Source organism: Alosa sapidissima, chromosome 24 (genome assembly GCF_018492685.1).
Source record: "Alosa sapidissima isolate fAloSap1 chromosome 24, fAloSap1.pri, whole genome shotgun sequence".
In the NCBI taxonomy this organism is placed as follows: domain Eukaryota; kingdom Metazoa; phylum Chordata; class Actinopteri; order Clupeiformes; family Clupeidae; genus Alosa; species Alosa sapidissima.
The window spans coordinates 12,302,726-12,318,472 of NC_055980.1; the positions used below are offsets into that span (position 1 = coordinate 12,302,726).

The 15,747-nt window shown below is 43.6% G+C and overlaps 1 protein-coding gene across 4 annotated transcripts in view; it reads right to left on the reverse strand.

Moving 5' to 3' along the window:
• Positions 1-15,747, reverse strand: part of LOC121700572 (protein shisa-6) — a 51,547-nt gene that overhangs the window by 28,774 nt on the left and 7,026 nt on the right. For all 4 annotated transcript variants that reach the window (XM_042083632.1, XM_042083631.1, XM_042083630.1 and 1 more), the window contains exon 4: positions 14,962-15,060. In XM_042083632.1, the coding sequence (XP_041939566.1) occupies positions 14,962-15,060 (99 nt within the window). The remainder of the gene's footprint in view (positions 1-14,961; positions 15,061-15,747) is intronic.

Genomic DNA, 15,747 nt, shown 5'->3' on the forward strand with positions numbered 1-15,747 from the left:
ATGCAGAGGAACATGACTGACCTGGAAAGGGAAAGTGTCACCAGAAACATGAGACGATAGCGACACATATTTGTTAAGGTTACTTTTCAGCCACACATGACCAAACATGCTTGGGCACATGTGCAGCTGCTTTAAGCTGTTTAAATAGTGCTTTGTGCAGCTGTGCACCATTTTGCAGCATGCAATACAAAGGGGACAGAGACCAAGTGCATTGTGGGACATAATTAACATCACTGCTATCTGCCTTGTATTGGTAGATACAGTAGGTAGATTGGTACTCTCATATTGCTTGCAATAACCATGCCACTGAAGGGAGCTACTTTGCATGGTATGAAAAATGTGGAGGACAATTATAGGTTAGCAGTGGGCTACTGACATGGAAATCACCGACATGGTGACTTAACAAAGGAGCTTAAATTCCCCTGATGAAGATTTAGCATAGCACTGCTGCAGAGTTTTATGAATATGGTTCATTGGATTTTTAGTTGCTGTGCTTTTGGCTGGAATTAAAATCCTGATCTTGAGGTCCCATGTTCCACTCGACTAATCTAAGATGCCTATAAGGCCTTCAATCAGGTCATCAGAATGGATTCTGAGTCATCTGCTTTGGTTGATGTTCAATAAAAGGCCTACACAACACAGCAATATTGCAAGCACCTAGGGCCGACATAATCTTTGGAGTCTCGCCCTTATGGGCAGTTCAGTCTACCATCATTTCCCGTCTATTAACCGAGGATTATACATTGATTTTGCTAATTTTCTTCAGATATGATATTATTACACAGGGACGGGCTACACATGAGAAAACATTTCTTTTCTTCCTTCTTCTTCTGGATTAAAGCCTGATCACTGAGCTATCGGGCACTGTGTTTAGATCAGATGAAACTGAGTGGTTTCATATACGCCTCGGTTAGCTCAATGTCATTAATGTAATTTCCCATGTGTCTAACACATGGGAAATTCCTATATGATGTTGTATCTAAGCAAAACTGGTATGATAAGATGACAACGTAATAACAAACTGTGACTCACTTTTCCTTATGCCAGGATGAAGCTGGCAAAATCAGTTTAGAGGTGCAGCTTGCGATTTTTCTCTCTTTCTCTCGCTCTCTCTTTCTCTATCACACCTTTCACAATGTTACACAACTCTGCTGGCAGAGTTGAAGCTTCATCTGTCACCTTTTCTGCTTGGTACATGTGTGATTTGTGCTTCTCAGCTTGAGTTCAGCCCCAGAGATTTTCACAACACACTTACCGAGACAGTGTGATATTTAGTCTTTGTTGCAGCATCACCAATGAAAAGACAGACGACTAACCCTCACATGCGAGCCTCTCTGCAGGCCATTTCAGTGCTGTCACCCCTGATAGAGAGCTTACGTCTTACTGGACGAGTTGATAAGAATCCGTCTTCGTGACGGACAAGAGACCGTTTTGAGGAATCTCATACCTGAAGGGCACACTGCAGCCATGCTTGAAATCGATAACTCCAGTACAATCTACAACATTTGTCAAAAAAGCCTAAAATCAATATTGGCCCAGTTCGGTCTCCCGGGCTCTAATGTTACGGATGTCATCGGGCCAACACCAAACTGAGATTTCTTTTCTTCGGCAATGCATCCCAAGGGGGCCTCGAGGGTGCATGACTAATTTGCCCGAGTTTAATTAAATATTTTCATGCTTCCCTTGGTCGATGTATCTGTTCAAAGACCCAGTGTGCTGTTCATCTGATGAGATTCTTTATTTTTTTTTTGTTCTCTGTATTTTCTCACCAGCTGACATGGCAAGACACCATGAGACAGCAGTGCAAGGCCCTCACGTCCACGTCCAGTCACAATGAGAAGAAGTGAAAAAAATAGCTGATAATAACATCAGATTCATTACTTTTAAATCAGAAGGAGGATGCTAACTGACAAAAGCAATTTCAAGGTGTCATAAGAGAGGTCAAGGAATAATAGAAATCTATCAATTCTGTCTGAGCAGCAGAGATTATGCATATTTGCATGTCTCTCTCTCTCTCTCTCTCTCTCTCTCTCTCTCTCTCTCTCTCTCTCTCTGTGTGTGTGTGTGTCTGTGTGTGTGTGTGTCAGGTTGGGGATGGGTGGGGGTGTTGAACTGAACTGCTCCACTGTTCTGCTATGAAGAGCCATTCCCCAGGTTAGCTGTGAGCTTTGGGACGGCTTCTCTGGGCGTTATCTCTGCCTAAGGAGATGGAGAGGGGGGTGGTTGGTGGGGGGGAGAAAAAGCAAGAGTTCAAATACGATCATCAAAGAACCTCTGAATCCTGTGCCTTCAGAGTCGAGGCTTATCCTAGGTTCCATTTCCCCATTCTATCCCAGCGATTCTTCCGGTGTCGCTATCGGTTACCGACTTATTTAAATGAGCCAGATGTGATATTAATAGTTGGAGCCGCCAGATGAAAATGGCGCTTCAGAAAAACAAATCAATATCGCGTCTCTGCCAAATGATACTGCAGATTGAGGAGACAGTAGAGAAAAAGAGATTACAGCCAGCTAGTGCATTGCCATCTATGCAAGATGAGTGTACTGAGAATTTGATTAGCTTGTAACTACATTTAATATGACCATCTCAATGTGTCCACATTTACTGTATACTGTACACAATTATCATAGTGGTTTGACAGACTGACACCCTGCACTCTGAGTTAAATATAGAATGTGGAGTGGATTATATATTTTTTATTTATTTCATTATTCATTAACCACTCTGTGGACTGCTGAATAGCCTCCCCTGATCTTGATGGGTATTCACTTAATGGCTGAAGGAATCCATGGTTCAAGAAAGATATATTTCAAGGCTGGCAAATAAAGTAAGTAGGCTAACTCTGGTTTAAGTGCAAATCATTTATTCTGCTCATTATACCCTCTGAATGAACAGACATTGTTTAACCAGAACATCTTACAAGCCACCATTTTAATATTTTATAGGTTAATCATGTGTTATGTGAATGTACTTTGTGGGCTCTCACTTACTCCCTTGCCATCACTGACAAAAAAAGAAAAGAAAAAAAAAAACATTATATATAGGACCACACTCTATAAAGCTATGCAAACAAACTAGACTGTGTGTTTTGGCACATACCATCACAGCTGCTTGTGGTGTTGATGCATTCATAATGGTAGCAGCACAAGCACTGGGCCATGATACAGCAGCGCAATGCTACAACGAGCAAAGCGAGTTTAACAGGCGAATGGAGGTCACCGAATCAGAAGCGTCAGACTGGCATACATGATCGGTTGCTTTTTTTTCTCCCCACTGCTGCTGAACTTTCTGGAAAGGTCATCGCTTTCAGTATCGCAACTGACTAGGTACCCCCAAAGGCACTGAGACCATTGGCCTGGCAATATGAGCTGAGAGAAGGCCCGTCCGGGAACGAACACAAACAATGACCGCATCGTCCATTTTGTGAAAACGGTCAGAATTGTTGTACTTGTCCCAGTAAATGCCAGCAGGACTGCATGTGCAGACTACAAAATGGGAGTCTTGCAACATCATTAGAGGGCTACTGGGCCAATCCAAAAGACTGATGTCTTAAGCCATTGGAAAAGGGTGTATCATGATGCCATTAGTACAATTCCAAAATGATGCGAGCCCTCCGGGTCATATGCACACGCACACACACCTAGAGTGTGCCATGGGAGTGTGTGTTTGGAGGTGGGAGGGGAGCTGCAATATCACATCCTTCAAAGATTTTCTATACTGCAAGGGACAAAGTACTCATCTTGCTCATAGCTAAAAGCCAACATTGTGTCTATGCGCATATTTTATGTAAGCATCTTATTCCGAATCTCATCGAAATTGATTTAAAAGCATGACCACCAAGCACATCCCTTCCCATGCATAACCCTGCAAGCTAACAGACTAGAACAAAAAGTAAATTTTGACACTGAGATGAGACTGCTTGACAGAGCAAAGAAACCTTAAATATGTAAAAACAGCAGTGTGACCCTATTTAACCTGAGTCTTGATCATTCGCTGTACTCTGACAATAATGGTATGCATAGCACTAGCAGCCCAGTAAAATAGTGAGTCTATCATCAGATCTTGCGGGGGAATTGGCTGAGACATCCCATCATATCAGCAACACACACAGAGCTCTCCGACACCATTTGCACGCTTTTGCTGATGTTTAGCCCTCATCTCTGTCCAGTGGCACATCCCCACGGAATTCACCCCGTAGGGGTGGATGCACGCTCACTCTCTTTAACTCTCTCTTTCTAACACACACACACAGATACACACAAGCACACACACGCACACACACACACACACACACACACACACACACACACACACACACACACACATACACACACATACAGACACACACACACACACACACACACACACACACACACACACACACAAATCCCTTTCTCTCTATAATACACTCACATACACTTTCCCTTCCTCCCTACAATCATTTCCTACTTTTATTACCTTCTCCCCAGTATTTCCATCAAACCTGCCAGCCAAGACTAGAAGGAAGTCTTAGTTGCAACCCCTGCTGCAATCTTGCTTTCAATATCATTCAAACAATTTTGTTTTACTACCTCAGTGAAACACGTGTTAAACTTTGCTGTTATAAAACCTGTTCCTGTTCTGATTAGTAATTGTTCACTTGTTTTGTTTTGTTCAAAACTCCCCTTACCTCTGACCCTTCCTTAAACCCCTAATTGCACAAAACGAAACCTACAGCCGATATTTAACATGTTGTGTTGGGGTTACACGGCCCTCTATCGATCATATCCAATGCATTAGGGGTTGACATTTACTCAGAGTGCTGCAGAAGGTTGTCCTTGCATTGCTCTGCCACTGAACGCACGCTGACTCTCCACTGGTGGCCAACCAGCAGACAGGCCATTATAAACTAGACCTCCGCAAGGCTGCCAGTAATCCCAAGTGGCGTTTCTACCATTATTACTCCTTTAAATATACATAGATAGATATGGGTTGTCTCTCATGCTGTATGTGATGTACTATTGAAATATTGAAGGAGGTTCATTGGCAAACAAAGTCTGAAAGCACACCTACTCAAGCTGGTGTAGCCACTGTTATATGCTGCCTGGAAAGTTGCACAGTGGAATATAAATGAGCCCAGTACTTTAGTGGGTTCTGTAAAATCTGCGCCCCCAATAACAGAAACGTCCAGAAAACTCGATAGTTATTGCTCCATAATTCACCTCCCCGCGCAATACCGAAATGAGGCTGTATTGTGTAATTCACCATAGCTGCCAAATTTTCACACCTGTATTAAAAAAGAAAAGGGGGGGGGAAAACGTGTCTTATTATTATCAAAAAGCTACTGGCGGGGAGTGGTCGACAGCGGTGAACACTGTCCTTGTCGGGTACTTTGTCACACACTCTGCTCATTTCCCCAAACAGACACTGGCGAGGAGTCTAATGAGGCAATTATCTGCACACAGATTTACTGAGGCACAGCAGTGTGGCTCCCTGACATTCACATGCAGGCCAGGCCTGTGTGTGTGCCTTATTCTCTTGTCGAAGACGGCTGCCCACCCGCCCGCCAGCTCTCTTCCACTGAGCAATCCGCCCGCCCCGAAAAAGGGCAAATGTTGATTCGCCGATTGTGGCACTTCACTTTGATAAATATGCCCATTATTGTTGCGTTTTACATGCAAAAACCCAGTGCCCCATGCTGCCAGAGCGCATTACAGACGCCAGGCGCGCAGTCAGCTCATAGGATGCTAAGAGGTTGCTTTGGAGACACAGTGAGAGAGTGATACGCAAACCATTGTGTTACCAAGGAGCTGGGGCCCGTGAGCCTGGGACATTCGTTTTTTGCCATCAATACCACGCGCAGTGTTTCATAGCACCCTCATGCATTACCAGACTAATACTAAAGGTGTGTGTGGGGGGGGGGGGGGGGGGGGGGTACGACAACAACACACCACAGAGCAGCCCTACTTGGCTCAATGTTTAACAAGACGAGACTGACACGGGAGGCAGATTTCAGCACCGATCATACCTTGAGCTACCGAGGCCTAATTCAATTCCCCAGTGTCATTACTTACAAGGTATGCCGTATGCAGGCGGAGAGCTTGGAGCATGTGTGCTCGGAATGACAAGTCTGGTCTCCCCCTCATAATAGAATGGCAAATTCCGACCCCCGCCCCTGCCCCCCCCCCCCCCCCCCAACCCCCGAATCCTTCTTCTCCCTCCTCTCTCCTCTCTGCACACTAAAAGGCAATCATTCCGTTTGTGCTCTTTCACAATGGCATCTGAAAATGGTTATGGGGAGTGGAGGAGTGAGGTTGGGGGGGGGGGGTTGCAGATGAGAGGAGCGGAGAGGATGACACAAGAAGGAGCTAGCGAAGCCCTTCTGCTAGCATCCACTCCCACACCCTCGATATGAATAATAGATTACAAATGAAAACTGGAGTTTGCCTCGCAGGTGGCGAGCCTTACGTCTTTAAGGTCAAGGCAGCGGGGCGTTGCTTTCTTACTCACATTCCCTTCCTTCGAGAACAACTTCAAGTTTTTTTCGTACACACACTGAGGGGGTTTTGCTGTGTTTTTTGGATAAACGCAGATACTAAGGAGAATACTGTACTTACAAACTATCCATATCAGAGGCTAAGCTCACAGTATGTGCAGTATTAAAGCACAGTTTGAACCTGACAACATGTAAGCAACCGTTGCTAAGCCCATTCAGCTTCGAACAGGACTTATACACATGGGGAAATGTGTCTGATCTTCAAACAGTGTTTAATACTGATCCACATACAAGGATAGAAAGCTGTGAGGAAAGTGGGTTTTGCTGTGTTTAGCTATATGCAGAACACAAGTGCGAACAACCTGGGATTCGATAACTACTAAATTATGCTGTTTGGAGAGATAGACATGTAAGGGTCGATATAATGTGAAATCTTGCCTTCAAGAGTTGTCTAATATGCTCTTGCTGTTATTGTGTTCTTGAGGGATGATTTTACAATTCACAAGTTCATTCTTTCCCACTGACTACGGCATTGTGGGTAATCTTATCTCGTCTTGTCCCAGGCTAAGAGAGCGAGAGAGGTCTGAAGTGAGAACAAACAGTGACAAGGCATAGTGTATTAATGTCAGCTTGGCCGCCCCACTCCTGCGAACAGAGGGCAGAGTCTGAGAGCTCTGTGTTGGAGATCAGGCTAAAAAAACCCACTGTAAGGACACAAGCCGTGCCGGCCCTGACATGATCCAACACAAAATCCCCACGATGCTCTTGATCCTGATCCTAGAAGATGTCTAGCTGTGATCGAGCACAGATGACGTGATCCCACTTCTGGATCCAGATCTGAGTGAGATCCTATCCAAAAAACTGGCTACTTACTTGCTGGCTAATATCACGCCCCTCTAGACTGATATTTGCTTTGTTTTGTTATGGCTATTAGAATGTGCAAAAGCGCACTGAGCCAAATGATGAGACTGTGCGGTTGGGTTCTAAACATAACCCTGAGAGGTGAAGTCATTAGCATGCACGCCAGTCTCATTTCAGACTGCAGTTGTTAGAGCTACGCTACCATAGCCCATTAAGGTAAGCGACGAAGAGAGCAGATGCGATTAAAACGCATTATCAGGTCCAAAAGGAATAAAACAATGAACATTTTTCCCAACAGCTTAATGGGACGACGCCATTCAGAGGCGTTATTAAAGCCGAAGCTCTCGACTGAGACAATTTGACAAATCAACGCTGATACAGTACATGCATAAAATAAATGTTTGTTAAATCACATGAACACAACCATACCATTCTCTGAGTATCATGTCAGTGTGTGTGTGTGTGTGTGTGTGTGTGTGTGTGTGTGTGTGTGTGTGTGTGTGTGTGTGTGTATTTATTTGAAGGAGACACAAAGTGCAGCTGAAGATGTTGCTGTAACAAAAGAAGTAGACTATAAAGTCTTGTCTTGAGGAATCTGTGGTGCAAGCAGCCAAGGGTACTTGGGTTCTATTCTGACCCACGGTCATTTCCCACCCCCATCTCTGTCGCTTCTTGTCATTCTTCACTGTCCATATCCAAAAAAAGCCAAAAATACAGAAATAAAGCCAAAACCCCAAAGAAATGTACTTTAACCAGTCCTGAGGGCCTAAAGTTGCACTTAAGTGCCATTAAGTCCCGAGTAGCACACCATTCCTATTCTACCCTTGCATTCATGCTGAGTCTTAAACTTAATTCTCACTATGGTGTAAAGGCAGAGGATAAATATGCTGTTCCCTTATCTTACTATGTTACACTACACTTCACTGTAGATGCTTTACTGCATACAAAGAATACAACAAGGTCAACGCTAACTGAAGCATAACCCAGGATCCTCAAAGCAAAGATATTCCCTTCTTTTATCAGAGGATGTTCCATTCCAGTTGAGATTGGTGGTGTTGGCTAGACATTTTAACATGACAGAAGATTTCTCAAAGATAATCATTATCAATCTAGGGAACACAATTGTGTGCAAGAAACTGCAGACATTTCAACTGATGCATAAAAAATCTTACTCTAATTAGCAGCAATATATATATAAATATATAAATAAGAAAACAGGGACAGTTGCCTCCCTCCATAGAAAACACAGCCTGAGTGATGTTGCACTTTAGTGGAGTAGCCTGCCCAACCAAACATCAAAGTGTTCCTTCCCTCTTTGTCCTCCATTTTCTCCTGACTGTCTTTGAGCTGGTTGGAGGCAGAAGAAGAAAAAGGAACACAATCTCTGTGTTTCTTTTTTTTTCTCTGCGTGCCGTGTTTTTTTCCCTTCCTCTTGTGTGTGTGTGTGTGTGTGTGTGTGTGTGTGTTTTCTCTCTCCCTCTGCCGCACACCCAGTTGCAAGACAAATAGCCTGGCAGCTTCAATTGTTTAACACAGGACACCACAAAAGACCATTGATGGGAGATATGTTTTACAACTGTCGCACACTCGCTTCCTTCTGCACCATGTTATGTGCCAAGTCATTGTGTTGCACTTGAAGTTTTCTTGATTGTAGATTCTGAATGGGAAACAGAATGCTGAGCTGAATTGAATATGATATGAAACAAACAAAACATGGTTTGCCTATTAAAAAACCTCAGTTCAGAATACTTCACTACTTTATTGAAGTATTGTATACAAATACTCCATATGCACAAAATTATCCCATGGTCTCGATATTATCTCTGTGCCTCCAAATGCAAATTACTAAATAAAGTAAAATTAAAATAGCACAATCTATGTGATTACATCAGTAAAAAAAAAATCAGTTACTCCATAACATTGACTGTCGAGAGAAGTATTCACCTCCTCAAAATCAGTTAACAGTAGCAGAGTTCTCATCCAATTCTCTCTCCCAATCTGTGATAATATCAACTCGTTATTAAGAACTTCACTCTTTTTAATGGGTGCTTGCAAGCCTTCGCTTCAGCCTCGTTGGGAGAACATTTAAATTGACTTGCGAGGACTCCACGGGGCTGCTTCACCAGCAGCCTGTCTCTCTCACTCGCACTCGCCGGCCTCCAGAGTAAAGGCGGGAGATATGGCCTGGTCCACAGAGACCTCAACGTTCATGATCCTAATTGCATCGTTGGTGCTAGATGAGCTGTTGAAGATATAAAACGGTCGGATATAAAAAGCTACAGTTTTTGTTTAAAAAATCATATATATATATATATATATATATATATATACTGTATATGTATATATACATTAGAAATGTTCAAACTCTAGAGGATCTGGGTTTAAACCTCCGAGGCAAGAAATCTCTCCCACGTCCTGCTTGGTGTTTTTAATTGAAAAGCATCAGACCTTGGTGGTAGAGCCTAAGTGAGTCATCGAAGGGGCTGAGTGTACGCTGGCATATAGCCTTCGCTCCTGTTCATTGGGCGAGCCAAACCATCGAGCTAGTTTCCATGGTTGCTTTGTCCGCATCTGAAAGTCAACAAACGCATCTCCTAAATACTGAGTTGGGTTGACAGGCGCGAGTCATGTAGAGCAGTGAAGTGCTGTCATTTCGGTACCACTCCGAAGTTTTTTTTTTTTTGACTCTGTCTTCAGGTATAACAAATATTAGTGTAAGCAGAAGTGCTGTTTCACATGTACTTCAGCCTGAGGCCAAAGTACTGGACACCCCTCATACCACTGAGTATTGAAACAGACAGCTGAAATGCAGCTTACACACAGCATTTCCCCCATTGCAATAGAGATGGGGAGATGGGGTTGGTGGTCACTAGAGGAATGACTCTGACAATCCCCAACTCCCTCACACACACACACACACACACAAATACACACACACACTGATCTTTATCCTTGCATATGATATTGTCACACTTTCAGAAAGCCAATAGGTTTGGCTTGATAGGGAACTGTTCTGACTGCAGATGAGCCATAATTTTGTGAAAAGCGGTTTTAGAAACAGACATGCATGAACAAACCGATATTCTTATCAACGCTTACAAAAACCAAGACATAATGAGCAAATGGATGTGGAAATCCAAAGACAGACGTGAGTCACCGCAGCAATTACACTGATGTGAATAGAGCAGGAATATTACTTGTTATTTTTATGAAGATGAGCTCAGGTGTCCTATTTAGCTTTGTACACCGAGAAAAAAAAGCCAGCAAGCCAGTTCAGCCATTCAGAGCATAACTAATTACTTAAAATCCAATCCCGTGCTTCACACGGGTGTCTTCAAACAACATGTCAATCATGACGACATGTGTATTCAAGAATTAATCTGGCTATGGCACTGGGAGACAATGGCAGGCCATCACAACTGCAACAGAAATCACACTCTTCTGAATTGATGGGATGCAAACATGTCAGTCGAGGAGTTAAGCTTTGTCAAAACCAATTACCTCCTCTTTGAACTCTGCACCAAGAGCAGAGTTACAGCAAACTGACAATCAATGTGTGTTTTAAGCAACAGAGTTATGATTGAATGTATCACACATTTGAATATTTTCATCAAATTGGTATGTCTGCCAACAGTGGAAGTATTGAGAAGATTAATACATCCATGGGAATTTATGAGTTTGCTCCTAGAGCAAAACGAGCATTTTCCTTCCAGTACATAAACACTGTCTTAAGCAACAGCAAGACACACTAATATGACATCTGTAAGCATGATCGGACACTCTACAAACCCTTTAACTATTACGGTCTTGCTTCAAATAAATGTTTTTGTGGTAAATTACTCACTGTTCTACCGACACTTTAGAGAGGGGGAGCCTCTCTCTGTCTCTGTCATTTACATTCTATCTAAAGACCTGTTTAATCTTTCCTCTTGAAAACCCCCGTTTACATACACTAACCATAGGATATACTACATACAGATTAATGTATACATAACATCACAGTGCATCAGTAAACTAGCTATTAGAGAGGTAGAGATGAGCTTTAGGATAACATTTATCTGCGGGAATGAGCATCGGACCGGTGCACTGTTTGCAGCCTTATTTATGAAGCCGCTACTGGAAAGATGATGCGAGCGGTAGCCGCATGCTAATGGGGAGATGTGAAAAGAGCGTCTGTGTGTCTCTTCAGGGAACTGCTCCATATTCACACAGTGCAGCAACAAAGGTCAGAACCCCGCAACGTAACCAGCTGATCACGGAAACTTTCTCCTTCCTCTGCGAAAGGAGATGGGGAAGGGGGGGGGGTTGGTGTGATAACATATTCCTGTTTAAAAGTGTTGCAAAATGAAAATATGTTTATGCATGGTGTAAGTCTAAAGTAGGAGAGGGGGGAGAGGGAGGTCAATGGGGTTGTGGTGGTGGTGGTGGTTGGGGGGGTTACGGTGGACTCTTTGGTGGTTCAAGCACCATGTAGCCCAACTCGAGTTCATGCTCGACGGGTGACTGTTTCTGAAATCTGAATATTAGGCTGTGGGTTGTGCTTGTTTGCCTGCAAATTGTAACAATGGTTATGACATTATAACAGTTGAGCAAATGAGCTTTGTGATTTATATCTATAACTGATTGTGGTGCAGTGGCTCTGTGGGATACGTGACTAATTCTTACGTATCACCCGCTAATGATGCATGCAATCCCTCGGTGGTTCATCAGACAGTTCTAAAATTTCATCTCATCTCTGCATCAGAAGGTTCTAGAATTTCGTCTATTTCCCATCAAGCTCTGATTGGCGACAGAGCACGCCAGGGTTGCTGCATCTAGTCTGTGCACAGGACTTAAGACATAGCTCAGCCTTCACATGGAGATGGACGAGAGTGAACTTCTTTAAGGTCGAGGTGCAGTCTTCGTTTCCTCAGCCATATGTGAAGCTTTCAGCTGGCTTAGTACGCAATATGACCTCACTGCATTGCTCCAGGGAGTAGATAACAATGCAAAATCTTGCATCATAATTAGGCACCAGAACAGAGGCTTAATTATTTAGCATCCATTTTAAAAAAAGTGATGTTGTAGGAAAAAAGACACTTTTCGGTGCCAAAAAAGAACTTAAATGAAGCTGGGACGAATTCTTGCCGCAGTGTGTGTCTGTACAGTGCAGGCAAGTCGGACTAACCTAAATATGCATGTTGGCGTTGCTTGTTATGCGCTTGGTGTTACATCAGCTATATCTACAAGATGTGTGAGTACGCATCAGTGGCAAAACTATTCGAATTCCAATCCTGACACAAGTGGATAATTGACAGTTTTACTACGCTTTTGATCCAAAGTTTTCTAAGAAGCTCATTGAAGGCAAAGGAAGAAGACAAGCAAGAACAGAGCATGAGAGAGGAGGTCAGGGGGGAATGCAAGAGGTGGAGAATTTTTGCACAAACTGAGATGTCAGCCATTTAAAGTCCCTGAAGAATCTCAAAACACACGCTGAATCAGTTAGATGTTGCCCATGGACCTGTGGGGCTATTTTTATTTAAAGTTGGGGGGGGGGGGGGGTTATTTTGTGATATTTTGAGGAACTCATGAGTTCAACCTGAGCAGGAATGATGGAACGCCACAAAAATACTACCGTAATGTTTCTCAATTCAGCTAGTCTGACCGGGTCACAGTGACTCCTGGCAGGCGAGGGCTCTGAGGGACTAGCCAGGCCATTTGTTTCCTATGCTTAGAACGGAGAACAGAGCTGGAGGCTCGCACCAATATTCCCAATACTCATATTTCATGAGCGGCAGACAAATATAGCTGCTCCTTCCCCCCCCCCCCCCCCCCCCCCCCCCACACACACACACACACACCACCCCCCACCCCCCATTTACTTCCACTGTGGCTGCACATGAGCGAATACGTCACGCTGAAATGGCCAGTGAGGAGACAAAAACAAACCGAAAAACGACAAAAAGAAGGACGACATTGAAAAAGAGAACATTCACACACACACACACACACACACACACACACACACACACACACACACACAACTCACCAGGAAAAAAATAAATAGACTTCGAGGCTGATGTGAGGTACTTTGGGGGAAAACAAAATATCACAGAGAGACAGAGAGTCCAGCCCTGCTGTGAGGGACTTTTAAAAGGGAGGGCTGCTGGCTAGGTGCTGCAGCACGAGTCTCCAGCTACCCTCTGTGGCGGGCCAGATCCATAATCTACATGGCCCTCCGCTAACAGAATCTCTTGATTTATATGGCCCCCTCGAGATACAGAGAGCACTCCAATCACACAATAAATGCTTTATGGCAAAGAGTCCACGCAGCGCCGCGCTTTGAGCCGCAATATAAATCTGGCGGCCAACAAATATTTACTGATGACATGTTTACCATTTCAGGCAATTACACAGAATCACGCGTGTATTGACGGCTTGGCGGCCATTTGCATACACATCTAATAAATCTGCAGTCAAACCCTTTTTTTCCTGGCACGTTCTGCCACCTCTCTCACTCTCTCTCTCACTCTCTCTTTCAAAAAAGGATTAAAAACTCTCAACTCAAGGGCGAGACATAAAATGGGAGATCATGGGAGAAGCCGCTCATTGTCTGTTGAATGAGTTATCGACATGGGTCTTTGGCCAGCCATTGGGCCCGTGGATACATGGGCGACACAGATGCATACTAATGAAGCTTTGGGCAGTGGGAGGAAGCTCACACACACACGTGACGCCAATCTGTAAATGAGTGTCTTCTTTATGGGTGAGTGGAGATTGCTATGTGGCAGGCTCTATATAAATAGCTGGAGGAACTTTAATGTTTTCATATACATGCAAATTCCTAAGGTGACAAGATGCTCATGACCATTAACATTGTTTTTTATGCCTTTGTCTTGCCTATAGCTCTTGTCCTGTGTGTGTGAGAAAGTATTATTCCATATCCATGATTGTGGCCCTTGAAGATAATGCTATTCACTCTACCTTACTTGTGATGCTTTGTAATGTGATCAATTTGTCAATAAACGTGTGTTTCATTTCAGCACATATTCAGCATATTTAACAAAGGCCTGGACATTTCTGACAAAATAAAAACTGAAAACATATTATTGTTTTTCTTTACACTGATAACGTGACTGCTAATCACTATCCACTAGCCACTGTCCACTATCCACACAGTGAAGTAGAATACTGAAGTGCAGTCACAGGACAATATGAACCAGGCACCATGTCTGAAGACAGGTCTGTGCAGTGACTATACAACCACAGGAAATATGTTTTAGCACCACAATTTTCCCAGTCTGTAAGATCTTACTCAAGAAAAAAAATGGACAGGAAACGCATGAAAACATATTTCTGGAGGTTATAAAGTCACTGTGGAGAGACATAGTTTCCTTTTTGTCCAAGGAAACAGTGTGAGTTACATCTAACATTTACAGCCACTAATGGACAATGTTTCAGAGGCCCAAAAGCAGTGGTATCAAGGAAAGTCTTTTCAAGAGGGAGAAGAGAGAGAGAGAGAGAGAGAGAGAATAGGAAATGAAAAATGGAGTAGAAGAAGTGAGCAGCACCGCAGACCAGTTGTTCGTAGAAACTATGAAAACAAAGAAAAGGAAACAAAACAAAAAAAAATAGAGGCACGCTACCTTTCACATGGCCTCGCCCCAAGGTCACGAAGCCCGAGGAGATAAAGTTGTGAAGGTCATGCCCCCCGCTGCGGCTGCTCTCTTTGCCATAGTGTCCACCTGGGGAGGGGGAGAAGAAGACAAGACAATATTGTCAGAGGTCAGAGGTCGTGGTCCCCACGGCTAGGAAGTGGGGTGAAACTCAAATAACCTCCAGTGTCTCAGAGTTTGGGTCTCTGAAATAGTGATGCACCACTGCTGACTGCCGGGAGCCATCTCTGAGGTGTGAAGATGATGGTTGCGATTAGAGATTCTGCCATTGTGAGATTCAGCCTAGGGTTGTGCCGATCGTGATGGTTGACAGGCATCACGATGGAAAGCAACCATCGTGATGCCACGCCCCCACATGCCAGTCACTAATTCCTGCTGTTACAGGCTAAAACATAAAAAAACCTTTCCCTGAAAATGAAATTGAGCCTACTTTAAAGGCTGTCAACCAAACAGTTATCACGTATTAGTCTACCGTCTTGTAAAATAAAAGACTTATTAGTCTACCCTCTTATTCAAATAATTCCTGACTGTGACGTGAATGTGTAGCCTAATTGTCTTTTTGTAGCCTACATGTCTCGCAGGCCTATAGCCTACATTGGACGTAATAGGTAGCCTAATGTTTTAGCAAATAAATATAGATTTATTATTGTTAGGCTACGACTAGGACATTCTAGCGCTCAAATATTTTTGCAAGGCAAACATCGTCAAATGCCAATTTAGGCGACATCGCCCAACCCTAATTCAGCCCCTGAAACT